Raw genomic sequence first — 13,522 nt, forward strand, 5'->3', positions numbered from 1 at the left:
GTGCTATAAGAAATGATGAAAAGGATGGTTTCAGAGAAACTTTGAAAAACTTGTATGAGCTGATTCAAAGTGAAAAGAGCAGTAACACCAACATTATAAAGACAAATTATTTTGAAACACTGAAGAACTCTGATCAAGGCAGTGACCAACTATAGTTCCCAGAGGACTGATGATGAAACATGAAATCTACCTCCTGACAGACAGGTGATGGATTCAGGGTACAGAATAAATTATAGTTCTAAAGCATGATCAACATGAGAATTTGTTTTGCTTGAATATATATATATATAATATATTTGTTACAAAGTTTTTCCCCCCAATGTGTGTGTGTAAAGAATAGATTATTAATTGAAAAAATAAATTTAGGTAGCAGTGAGAAATTGTAGAAGAAAATTGCGGATGGGATGAGGTTCCACATGGAGAAGACCTGTGGCAAGATAATGCCTCTTTTAGCAGACAGAATATGAAACTAGATGAACCATGAGTCTGATCCAGTAAGGAAAAATAAGAGATGAGACCTTTCCCTCATCGTTTAACTTCTCTGGGCCTGAGTTTCCTTATCTGTGACCTTATGGCATTTTCTCATATCAGCCTTTACAAATCTTTCTCACTTTAATTCGGTTGCCACCTAAAGCCTTCTCTGATATACTGCTTCCCCGTTCCACCCCGACTCCAGACGAAATTGTCCTCTCCCACTTCAGACTTTTTAAAAGCACTTTGTTTTGGCTCTCTCCATTTCCCTTCCAGCTAATCTTGTGTGATACCTGTCTTTGTAGTGTTGTATACACACCTCTGCCCGGGTTGAATATAAACATGACGTGTTTAGGATTTTGAAATGGGGATTCAACTTCAACTGCTTATTAAGCACCTATTAAGTGCAAAGACTTGGATACAAAAATAAAGAACTGAGGAACCTTCAGAATGCAGGCTGTACCGCATATAGCTGATGTAGTAGAAAGACCACTAGGCTTTGGTCCTAGTCCCAAATCACTCATTAATTTGCTGTTATTTTGGGTAAATCACTTCCCCTGAGAGATTCAGAGCTTTAAAAAGTTCCTTCCAGTTTTGACACTATTGTGTATAACCAAAAAACAGTCGTTAGTTCTCACTAAGAGAGGGAAGTCTTGAGAGGAAATTTGACCTTTATCTTTAGCTTTCCTTCAGGACATCATCTCCCAGAGGGCTTGGGACCTAGTCCTTTGTTTTTCCTAGAACTTAGTACAATGTCTAGAATGCACACTCTAGGCTACAGAGTAATTGAGGTTGATGAGGGAAGGGGAGGGCCCAGACCTTGGAACCAAGCCTAATGCTCTATAACATTTTCGACACGGGCAGATCAGTTTTTCCTCCCTGCCTTTGGGCCACTAGGCAAAACAGTTAGAACAAAATAAACTGTCTCAGGTAGAAAAGGCTGGTTCCCTTTCACTTCTCCCAAAGTACAGCAGACCCCTTGAGGTGACCAGGGATTTGGGAAGGTCTCCTGAGAATTCTCCGATTCCTCCCTGGGACTTCTAATTTCCCTGCTGGCAGTCCAGTCCTCCAGACGGAAGCCTTCAGGATATGAAAGGCCTGCCCAGTGATGACACCCACTCCCGCCCAGCGTCGTGCAGGCAGGGCCCATTTCTCCTGGCTTCCTTTTAGTCCTAGGAGAGATGGGTCATCTTGTTGCCTGGAAAAGTTCCCTTTTTCGGGGTTTATCCATAAATTGTCTTGCAGGTCTTCTCCAAGGCTGACATTTATTAAGTCAGTCCTCACTATGTGACGAAATTGGATGGAAATTCCCTGACCCTACGCTCCTTTCTTTCGACAGACCAATGGTCCCGAGGTTCCCTTCAGATTTCGGATTTCTTGGGGAAAGGGGAAGAATTTCCTGGGGCGAGAAGCGGGGTCCAATTCCCCGAGGCGTGGGGCACTGCCCGCTTGGGGCGGCGGGGGCAGTAATTGGTACTGAGCGCGCTTCTGCAGACCCGGAGTCCAGGTCCTCCGCGAGGGGACGGGGGACTTTATTTGTCACACTATGAGGGGGGCTGGTGGCCTTAGGGACGCCCCCTAGGCTTCCCCGTTCTACGCCCGGGGGCAGCCCGGGCTCGCCGGCCCAGAGGGCGGCCCCGGCGAGGCCCCTCTGGCGCGGTGACAGCTCCCAATTAGCGGCTGGCCTGCCCCGGGGCACCGGCAGGCTCCGGGCGCGGGCCGCGAGGGGAGGCTCGTGCGCCGGGCGGGCGGGCCGAAAAGAGGGCAGCGGGCAGGGTGGCCGGCGGCGGCGGCGGAGGCCCAGCTGCTCATTAGAGGGCGCTCTGGGGACGGCGCTCGCCGCAGTCTCGGCTCCCGCCGCTTCCTCCTCCTTCTCCTCCTCCTGCCGCCGTCGCCGCTGCCGCCGCTCTCCCGTAGCGTTTCCCGGCTGCTAGCGGGCCGTGGGCACCGAGCGCGGCCCGAGGCCGGGGTCCACGCCTGCTAGGTCGCCTAGAGCCGCCGCGGGCGATGAATTCTTGGGGCTCCTCCCGCCCCCGCAGCCCGGCGAGGGGCCAGGCCAGCCCGAGGTATAGCCTCGGCTCTCACCCGCCTTCGGAGCCGCGCGGGGGTCAGGGGTTCGGCGGGGGTGGGGGGGGCAAGCAGGAGCGGGGCGGCGCGGAGCAGCCCCGGCCCGGCCGCCCCGGGAGGGCAGGCTCGGAGGGGCGGCCGCCGGTGCGGGGACGGTTGGAGGCGTTGGCGGTGGGGGGAGGGGAAAGAGGGGAGAGGTCGGCGTCGTCCTCCGGGAGGAAGCCGGAGCCGCCGCCGCGGGTCAGAAGGGGCCGTGGAGGAGGAACCCCGGGCTCCGTAGGCCCTGGGGCGGGGGGTGGCGGCTCTCCTTCCCGCACCCCATCTCCGTCCCCGGCGTGAATGGGACCCCGCCCGGGTGACAGGTCTGCTCTCTGTCCCACCGGCCTCCATCTCTCCGCAGGCAGCTGGAAGGGGAGTGAGAGGCCGCCCGCCGCCGCCACCGCGCCCGGGGCCGGTTGGGCCGCCGCCGAGTCCATGACCCCGACTCCTCCTCCGGGGACAGCCGCCGCCTCCACCGCCCCGCAGCATCAGGCCCCCCGCAGCAGGCTCCCGGCCCCGCCGGCCCCAGCCCCTCCTCCCCCTTCTCCGCCTCCTGCGCTTCTTCGTCCGCTCTCTCCAGCGGGCGGCTGCCCGTCCTCGGGGCTGCGGAAGGTGAGTGGGGGGGCTCGGGCCTTCCTCCCCCTCTCCTCCCCCGCTTTCCCTGTTACCCCCTTTCCATTTCGTCGCTCCTCCCTCTTACCTGCCCCTCCTTCCTCACCCCCGCTATAAAACACTTCTTGCCCTTCTCCTTGCCCTCAGCTCTCCCCCTTGCCGCTTCTCCACCCCGGCCTCCTTTCTGCCCTTGCCCATCCTGGCTCCCTGCCTCCCCTTTCTGCTTTGGGGAGGACTGGGCGCCTTCAGCGTGCTGGCCGGGGGCTGGTGACGCCGTGGTCCCCAGAACGGACAGGATCGCCCGGGAATCTTGGGGGTGGGTGCCCCGGACGGGGGGAGGCTCCAGGGAAGTTGTTCTTTTTTTTGTAATGTCAAAGGTTGTCATAAAAATGATTGGGAGTGGGGCTCAGTTGTTGGTGCGTGGAGTTTGCCTTCTTGTTTGCTAAATATATCATGACACACTTTGCCCTCGCGGCTCCTTGACTTTGCACGATGCCTCTCTCCGCCCCCCCCCCCCCATTTCCCCGGGCGATCGTGGTGGCTTCTATCCTAGGAGGTTTAACACGCACCCCCTCCCCGCGCCCCGGCCCCCCAGGACTTTTCTTTGACAGAGCTGACCATGATAACTACTTAGGTGTTTAATTCCTTGTCATTTATAAGAAGGCTTTGCTTTTTCCGCAGGAAGAGGCTTCCGACTCCAGCGTGAGGATGGCTATGACTCTAGAAGTTCCACGGGTGTGCGTGACCTTTGTGAAAGCTGCTCTGAGGTTCGCCTTCATGGTCGCCAATAACTTGGTCGCCATTCCGTCCTACGTCTTCTATATCATCCTTCTCCTGCCTCTGCGAGTGCTGGACAGGAAGCTGTTCTGGTATATCGAAGGAATCATGTACAAGTGGCTGCTGGCCATGGTGGCCTCCTGGGGCTGGTGTGCAGGCTACACAGGTGAGAACCCCCGAAGCGTGGCGCGGGGGGGGGCGGGCTGGGGCTTGCGGAGAAATCTGCTTATGTGCACTTGTGGGATGTATCAGTACATTATATACAGTATCTAAGAGTGTGCAAGTGTCGTAACTTGTAAGTGTAACTTGTTAGTGTATCCATCGAGAACTGAAGCAGTGCTGGCTGCACGGTGTTCGTTGGAGGTCCGGGCTGCACAGCTGCGTGGTGAGAACCCTCAACTGTGTGTGTAGGGAAAGTGGGGACCATCTTATGTAACAGGGGATACTCCGGCTGTCACAACTGCGTGGTGAGAACCCTCAACTGTGTGTGTAGGGAAAGTGGGGACCATCTTATGTAACAGGGGATACTGGCCTTCAAAAAATGGAGCGGGGCCTGCCGGGTGAAGATCGAAGCTTGTAGCCGGTGAAAAGGAAAAATGTAAGACCCGTAAACAATAACCCCTGCTAGTGTGGCTGATTTTAAGAATTTATTCCTTTTGTGAAGGATAATGTAATGTGGTATTGGTCATCACAATCTTGTTAGTGGAAAGATGTCTCAAATCTTGTTTTTTACTGTGTTCAGTCCCTTTAGGAGGTTTCATACAAATAGTTAACAGAGTTGGTTACATAAACTCATGCTCAGAGATCAGTTTGTATACACAGTATTTAAAATCTAAATCCATTTCTACATTTAAACAGGGCTTTGGAGAAGGGGGAATACTTTACTTTGAAGAGGACTTTTGTAGGAATAAGTGAAAGGCAGTATCCTGCTTCTTTTCTGCTTTTGAATTTCCATATGCTCCCAGAACTTTTCTGCCTTGATTCTCAGAATTCTTTATTGCATGTTATTTTCTCTTCTCTCTCTCTCTTTTTCTTTCTTGAGTTGTCTGAATCACATTTTAAAAATGCAGAGGTTTTTAGTATTGTTCTTAGATTGTTCTGGATTTTCATCTCTTAAATTCATGCAATTTTTGAGCTGAAAGAGGCAGTAGAGGTCACTTGTCAGATGTGTAATCAATAACTCTGTATGGATGCTCCTAGCTTGAGAGTGGTGAGGGGATGGGTACCCTGTACAAAAGAGCGGTGCCACAACTTCCCTTTTAAATTGTCTATCTCCTTCTTTTCTGCCCAGGCTGTATCTGCAGATTCTATCCATATTTACAAGAAAAAGGATTGACAACATACAGTCTTTTTGCAGTCTGAGCAGACTCTTGCTATATCAGAGGACTTCTATTGTCCCAGATGAAACCTTTTCACTTTCCAGCAAAGGCACTTATTATCCTGCAAGAGCTGAAGCCCCTGGGATAGGTTAATCTGTTGATTCCTTGTCATATGCCTTATCAAGATGCCCATACTCTTTGGAGATACTAGGTGAGCTTCTCGTGCTTTTATAGGAGATGGTGGCAGTAGAGCTGGTGTTAGAAAAGTGGAGCTCTGGCCTGTGGTGCTGAAATCTTACTACACAAGTTGCCCTGTGGTATTAGATTTGCTTTGCCTGTGGAATAGCTTGAGCTTTCCCAGGTATGCTACGTGAAATTGCTAGTTTTAATCCTTGTTCATGATGCTTCATGTTGCTTCTTGTAAATAAGTTTACCTATCTCTAGTTATGGATTCTAGAGGTTCACTGTCCTTAAACTAAATGAAATTGCTGCAATCTTCTTGCTTATGTGTGTGTGTCTGTGTATATATAGTGGAAAAATTAGCATGATGGTAAGGCTGGCAAAATTAATTCAGTGTTGACCTTGAAACTCTTAAGGAGGGTACTGGAGGTTCGAGTTGACGATCCTTTGACCACAGCATGGCTGCCAGTATATTTTAAGCATATTTTCTTGGGAATGTCTCTCTCCGCTGACTGCAGAACTATGTGGTTTCTTTTGCCACCTGCTTGGAAAATAGTCTTGGCATGATATGCATATTTTAGTTTCTATGAAGCATCTGCTGTACGTTGTGCTGTTGCTTTAGACAACTTGATCAGTTTGATTTATTTAAATATGGAACTTTATAGAGTGTATATAGTTTGCATTTTAATTGGTGTTCCTGATGATAATATAAACCCTTGCTTTTTGGATAGCTAAGTTGGAGATCTTACTGCCGCAGAAAATAGTCACAACATTGTAGTTTTATTGAAAGCCCCAGTTGGATTTAAAGAAATGGACAATCAGCTATTGATTGGAAAGGCTGCCTACCTAAAAAAGAATCTTAAATGTTAAATTTTTTTTCTCTGTATATTATATCTTTATTTTCTCCCATTCATTTCAGGATGGTAATGAAATCTGCAGTGAGGTGGAATGTTGTTTATTTTCCTTCCTTACTGCTTATGCACAGGCTTCCAGACATAGTAGAGATACAATTCCATTCAAAAGAGAGTAGCTCTGTTCTTGTTAAAGCAATTCTAAAGATGTCTGAATAGCCTCATGTGTTAAATGGGAAACTGAAATCAGTCCGGAAACCTGTGTTTAAAAAAAACTATTCCATTCAAGGTGAAGACATCAATTTTGGTAAACACTTTTGGTAATATACCTTTACTTTTGGTAAACCTTTGCAGTTTAGATGCTTTTACTTTTAGTGGATGATAGAAAAAAATAATTTTACTCTTAAGTGGCTGGACCAAGTGTTGAATATGTAAACATTAATTACAGGTTTTCAGTCTTTCCTTACAAAAATGTATCATTTTTGCATGTTATGCTTTATTAAACATCTTTCCCCATCTATTTCCAAATTGATTTTTTTTTGTCATTTGAAACTTTGTTAAGAGATATTTTTGTAAAACATGAGATATGTATCATAATCTCACAAAAATGAGTTCTTAAAAGTATAAATGAAATGTTCATATTTTAAACTGGATTCTAACTCATAGCTGTTCCCCAGATGCCTAAAAATAGCTCTTGGGTAAGGATTGGGTTAGGTAAATGGTTCTTTTAAACTGTGATGAGCATGTTTGCCCCAGCTTTGAATTTCCAGGGCTATAAAGGTGACTCTAAAATTCTCCCTTTGCCTTTCACATGTAACCTTTGGGCAGGACAGTGATTAAATCCTTATTTGTACTCCCAGATTAGTTGTTCAGTCATTTTCAGTTGTCTGATTCTTTGTGACCCCATTTGGGGTTTTCTTGACAAAGATACCAGAGTGGTTTGCCATTACCTTCTCTAGCTCATTTTTACAGATGAGGAAACTGAGGCAAATAGAGTTAAGTGACTTACCCAAGATCGTATAGCTAATAAGTGTCTGAGATTAGATTTGAACTCAGGAAGATGTCTTCCTGACTCCAGGCCCTGCACCCTATCCACTGCCACCTGGCTCCTCGTTCTTCCCTTGAGACTGCTTCTTATTCCCACTGTTCCTTTCATCATGCAGACAGATGAACTGTTCTTTCTTCCCCTTTTTGTGAACTGCATATTGAAGAGTCGTGTTCTTGCTACCTTTGTTCTAACATGTTAAGGACAAATGGAAAATATGCTACCGTAGAAGCAAGTAGGCTTAGATTCTCCTTTTTGTTTTTCTTATGATAAAAGGATAGGGTTTTTTCCTCTATTTAAATTGTAGGCTTACTTATCTTGATTTTCAGTCATTTATTTTGTTAACTGTCCCCTTGAAAGTCCCTTACCTGTGTTTTGTCACAACATGCAATTGATCTTGGTGATGAGGCTCAGTAGAGCTTAGGTTCTCACTGAAAATACAAGCCCTGGTAACACCTGTTGTCTAAGTACTAGCCTAATTTTGGAGCACTCTGTCTCCAAAAGGGTGGTCTCCAGGAGGTGGGTTAATCTTTGTTGGGTTTTTTTGTCACTTTTCAGGAAAACTTGATTGGGCTATTAAGGGGTTTCAAGGTAATACACAGGCTGATGAAGTTCTATGGATTTTTTTTAATATTGAAAAAGATCTGAATGACTTCATTCTTACCATCTTAGCTTACTCTGTAAACCTCTAGAGGATATATGTAGTAATTCATAACGATTGTGATATGTATTCTTCAGCTTGTCTGTATTACTTAAATTATGTGCATTTAATAAAGTTTTAAAGAATTTACTAGTAACGTTTGCAAAGTATATTTCTCACAATAACCCTGTTACATGCACGTTCCATGTAGATGTTATTATTTCCATTTTAAAGATGAAGAGACTGAGAGTCTGAGATTCATGAGCCAAAGAATTATTTGAACCTCAGGCTTCCTCATTCTGAGTTTTCTAGAGTTGCCAGTGGAAAGTCAATTAAGATAATGTAGGCAAAATGCTTTAAAAACTTTTTAAAGAATGGTATAAATACCTGTTGTGACTATTAATATGTCTGTTGTTATTACCTCACCGAGGTATAAAGACTGAGGGAAAAAAGGTTCTCCATAAATTTGATATGTTACTTTTTTCCATGTTGTATAAAATATTTAGGTCTGCCACAATGAAGATGTAAGTTCTTGGAGAGCAGGAACTTTTTTTGGTTAGAAGCCCTGCCCTGTGTTTTGCATATACTCAAATAGATTTCTGATTTCACCGATGTGGCCACTTTCTTAAGTGGTGTAGGTTGCTACCTATTCGTCACTGCCTGATGGTCTGATGGTGGGTACCCTTGCATAAATTCACTGCAGAGGCCTCACCTTGTCAGTCACAGAGGCTTTACACAATTTATCTCGATATCCTTAGTGTGTGGCCCTCCTTCATTGTTTGTTCTTCATAAGCACTTAATCAATAATTATTGAATTTAATGACTGAATAGGGCTGGGAGCAAAATAAAAATATAGTGTCCAAGAAGAGGACTGTGTGTGTAACCTCTCTGGAAATTTCTGTGGATCGTAGAAATACCTCTTTCCTTTCTGGTTCTAGTATAAGGAGTTGAGTATTAATGAAAGGAGGAGAAGAAACTCATATATTAGTATGAAGTTAAGATACCTTGGATGCATCCCAGCCTCCAAAAAATTAAAATTAATCTGATTTATGTGATAATTTTCACAATAAGGTAATTTCTTTAACTATCACTAGTTGTTTTTTCCTTTGGTAAAACATTTCTTTGCTTATCTGTTCCTTATATTTGTCTAATTTCATATAACTGATGTATAAATTAAGAATAAAATGTTAGAAATTTGTTTTTCTTCTCTATAATTTGGGTAAGAGAATGTGTCTCTAGTCTTCCCTCTTTAAAAAAGAATTCATAAAATTTTAAAATTTAGAGCTGGAAGGGACCTTAGAGTTCATTTCATCATGCCTTTTTATTTTACAGTTGAAGAAGTTGATGCTCAGAGTTCTGCTAATTCGTCCAAGGTCACTCAAGTGTCAGAGCCCAAAGGCCCTCAGATCTCAAATTCAGTGCCCTTTTTTGTGCTGCCACATTATTTTGATGTAGTTTAAAATCATGTAATATTTGGAACCAACTGAAAATTTCTATGGCTGCAAGTTTATCTTTGTTAAAGAACCAAAATAATGATCTTTTTGTAATGGACTTCCACATACCTTGGCATCCTGAAGTGGTTCTCAGTTTTTCTATCCATTTATCCTTGTGAGTTTGGGACACACAATCCTTATTCCTATAGCTACTCCTGTATAGCACATGAAACCGTATCACATGCAGTGATTAGTGTGAAATTTGTATTTAAAAACTGCTTTGAGTGTGTGATTGCTTTATACTGTATACTTTAGGAACATATCACAGCTTTCCTAAGGGCTCTTAACTTAGCTATTAACTGTGAGGAGAAATAAAAACTCAATTTAAATTTTACTTTTTGACTGCTTACAGTAGATTGCCATTAGAAGGAAGAGTCTGACTGATGTTAGTCAGATCTTCCTTAGTCAGTGCTGACTTTACAACCAAACACTTATATGTGCATATGTACTGTCTTTTATTTTTTTAATGGTAGATATTCCATTTAGGCCTACAGTAGAGAAAAGCAAATAAAAAGATCTGTTAATAGATCTATGACTTAGTGGTACCCTGAGTGTGACTTGGTTTTAAAAAACGTAGTGTAATCTCCATATAAGAAAAAGCATTTTTAAGAAGTTTACGAATAGATTTGAAATAATAGTGCTAATGTGGCTTGTATAAATCTTGGGGGGGGGGGAGGGGAGAAGTGAAGAAATTCAGAGAAAGGCAATACCTTCTCAATTCTTTTTATTGTCTTTTGAGTGGAAAGGATTTACGGAAGCTTATGTAATGTCTATGAGGTAAAGCTATAATCTCTTTAAATTGGTGTATTTTTAAGAAGGCTCTGTACTTAATAGTGGGATAGGTAGCCTTGATTAAGGGTCTTGAGTACATACAACTTGTCTTGAAAACATATGCCTATTCTCTCATTCTTTCTGCCTTGAGGTAAACTAGGTATACAAAGAAAGAAAACATTTTTAGACCACTTTTTCCAGTCTGAGGTATAGTGTAGACAGATAGTTTTGTTGGCAAGTAGGGAAATTAAATGGAATTTCTTTTGGATAATATGCCTTTGTAACTCATTACTGATTACAGAATAGTGCATGCTGTTTCTTTACAATCATTAGTTAATAGACAAAGTGACTACTGTGCTAGGTCCTGGAGATAGAGACAAATGAAACAGCTCCTGCCCTGTGTCAGAGAAAACAGGAAATACCCACATAAGGGAACATAACATGTATAAAGTAAGGACAAAATAATTTTGGAGGGGGTGTGTGCCACTGGGCAACTGGGAGGCTCAGGAAAGACCCCAGGTAGGAGGTGGCATGGGGTATCTAGGTGCTGCAGTGGATACAGTACCAGACCTGGAGTCAGAAAGATCTGAGTTCAAATCTGGCCTCAGACACTAGCTGTGTGACCCTGGGCAAGTCATTTTACCCCTGTTTGCCTCAGTTCCTTATCTGTAAAATGGGGACACACTGGAGAAGAAAACCCTATGGACAAGTCTGTGGAGTCATGAAGAGTGGGACATGATGGAACAATAATAGGCGGAAAGAAGTTAGGGATTCTAAGATGTAGATATCAGGAGGAAGTACAGAGTCACAGAGAGGGAAGATGGAATGTCATATGCATAGAACATTAAGTAGGCTACTTTGTTTGGACTATAGTCCAATATATAGAGTACATGAAGAAAGTAATGTGCAGTCTTGAAAGCTTGACTGAAACCAGATTGTGAAAGGTTTTCATGTTCAAACGGACAAGAACATTTTTGTTTGTTTGTTTTTTTCCTAGAGACAAGAACAAAGGATTAGAGCTTTTTGAGCAAGGGATGACATGTTTAGACCACTGTTTTAGGAATAGCTCTTTGGCGCTTGTGTAGAAGATGGATTGTGGAAAGAAGAGGCAAGGAAGCTAAGAGACACTTGTCCTGATGAGAGCCCAAACTAGGGTGTTGACCATGTTGGCAGAAAGCTTTTACTGTGTATAATATTACAAATGAGTTTAGTCTCAGATGGAAGAAGGCATCAAGAGATGAATTTGTTTCAGGCCATTTTTCTTCTTTGATGTAGTGCCTAATTGAAATATCCCTTCTGTGGCTAATAGAAAAGCTGAAAAAGTAAAGAAACAAGGAGATGATAGCTTTCAGGGAGCTAGTTTTCTAGTTGCTTTACCCTCAGCTCGGTGGTCAAAAGACTTAAAAGATTTTGGTCACAAATTATATCTAGTAGCCGCTTCTTTCCTATGCTTTCTTCATTTAGCTGCTGTATTAAAGGTCAGAAAGTGTGATTTTTCTAATAAATGAATTTGTTTTGTAGCTGGTCAAAAGCAAGAAACAACGCCTTCAGACCTTCATTTCATTTCAATTCTACACACTTTTTAAAAAGCACCTATGTGTTAGGTAGTAGAAAAGTAAAGATAAATATTCCCTTTATTCCAAAGTAGTTTGCAATCTAAATCTTATGTAATAACTAAGTAACTATGAAAAATGCCTTTAACCTCCAAGCTATTGATTCTCCAGTTTGACTAGTCCAGGGATTTCTTGTCTGCCTTCAAACGCTGAAAGTCATGAGGCCATATGTCCTGACTTTCACTATAAGAAAACTTTATGTTATAACATTATCACTTGTCATTAAAACAAAAAAAAATCATCAAAATCAATGGAAGTATAATAATATAAATGTTGTTGCATCCAAAGTAATAAAATTGAACATACTTGAAATTAAAGTATAGGACCTAAGACTATATCTTGAAAATCAGTGTTTTAAAGTAGTTTTCTTTATTCCACTTTCTAAATTGGAAATTAATTTGTGTTTCACTTTACCTGTCCCCTTTTAAAAAAATTAATTGAATTTTAGTTTTCACCATTCACTTCCATAAGCTTTTGAGTTTTAAATTTTCTCTACCACCATTTCCTCTCCCTTCTCCAAGATGGTGTGCAATCTGATAAAGGCTCTACATATACATTCTTATTAAACATATTTTTCCCTTTTTAAAGAAAAAGGTAATTTTGGAGTTGCAGTTAAAATATCCGTGTTCATTTAAAAATTACACCTTCTGCAGAAGACCTTTTCTGGTAGTACTTCCTGTTAGTAGTCCTTTCCCTCTCAGATTATCTTTCATGTGCTCTGTTTATATCATGTGTACAAAGATATATTTACATTTTGTCTCCTCTGTGAGAATGTGAGCTCCTTGAGAGCAGGGACAGCATTTTCACCTTTCTTTGTATCCTCAGAACACATCTCCTGGCACAGCAATTTATAAATGCTTGTTGACTGATTTCTGATAGACAAATCAGTTATTACTGACATTATTAGTAATAGTGAAAAAATAGTTATAAACTTCATTATTAGAAAAGTTTTTTTAAATCATCTTTCATCATTTGGAGCTACAGAATTCCAAAGGTGAATCACCTCTAACAAGAGCCTTAATCAAAATTTTACACGTTGTATTATAGCAATCTGGCATGAATAGATAATGGCACGTCATGAATGTTTTACAAATACTATCTCATTTGATGGAATCACCTAGTCCAGGCTTCTCATTTTGTAGATAAAGATTCATCAATCATGTGGAAAGTAAGATCCTTATTTAATAAAATCAATTTTTATTTTAAAGGAGGACTCAAAATGAATTGAAGACCCTCAAATTAATTTTAAAAAATGTAAAACAATGTTTACTTTTGTTATAAAGTATAGCACTTAAACCTAGGACAGCAACATGGCCCAGAATATTTTCTCGTTGTGCACAGTTGTAAATATGGTATAGCCTAGACAGAATGTTGAAGTTGGTCAGATTTCTTCTGCCTTTCTTTACTTTCCCATTCTCCTCACCTTTCTGACAATCCACCCCATCCTTTTCTTTTCTCTAATCCCTTGCCATTCAAAACTAGAAATAATCTGGTATTTGCCCTTGTCAGGTTGAGTTGACCTATTTTTCTTTGGCAGAATTGAGTCTAAATTGTACCAGTTGTAAACATGCATTTTAAACTTTTTGTCTGATTTTGGTATTGAAAGAGTTTTCTCTCTTTGGTTAAAGAAACTTTAGGCTATTT

At 42.5% G+C, this 13,522-nt stretch overlaps 1 protein-coding gene across 12 annotated transcripts in view; it reads left to right on the forward strand.

Moving 5' to 3' along the window:
• Positions 1 to 2,381: 2,381 nt before the first annotated feature.
• The window catches only part of LPGAT1 (lysophosphatidylglycerol acyltransferase 1), a 162,937-nt gene continuing 151,796 nt past the window's right edge, over positions 2,382 to 13,522 (forward strand). For 7 of the 12 annotated variants that reach the window (XR_011975502.1, XR_011975503.1, XR_011975501.1 and 4 more), the window contains exons 1-2: positions 2,743 to 3,189; positions 3,871 to 4,132. Coding sequence is in view for 8 of the 12 variants with exons in the window: in XM_072647897.1 (XP_072503998.1) it covers positions 2,878 to 3,189; positions 3,871 to 4,132 (574 nt within the window). In the remaining 4 variants the exon portion in view is untranslated. Of the gene's footprint in view, positions 2,538 to 2,734; positions 3,190 to 3,870; positions 4,133 to 13,522 lie in introns of those variants that run through there. The other 5 variants (XM_072647898.1, XM_072647900.1, XM_072647899.1 and 2 more) reach the window with 5 other exon arrangements.

This window comes from Notamacropus eugenii, chromosome 2, assembly GCF_028372415.1.
Source record: "Notamacropus eugenii isolate mMacEug1 chromosome 2, mMacEug1.pri_v2, whole genome shotgun sequence".
NCBI classification, from domain to species: Eukaryota; Metazoa; Chordata; class Mammalia; order Diprotodontia; family Macropodidae; genus Notamacropus; species Notamacropus eugenii.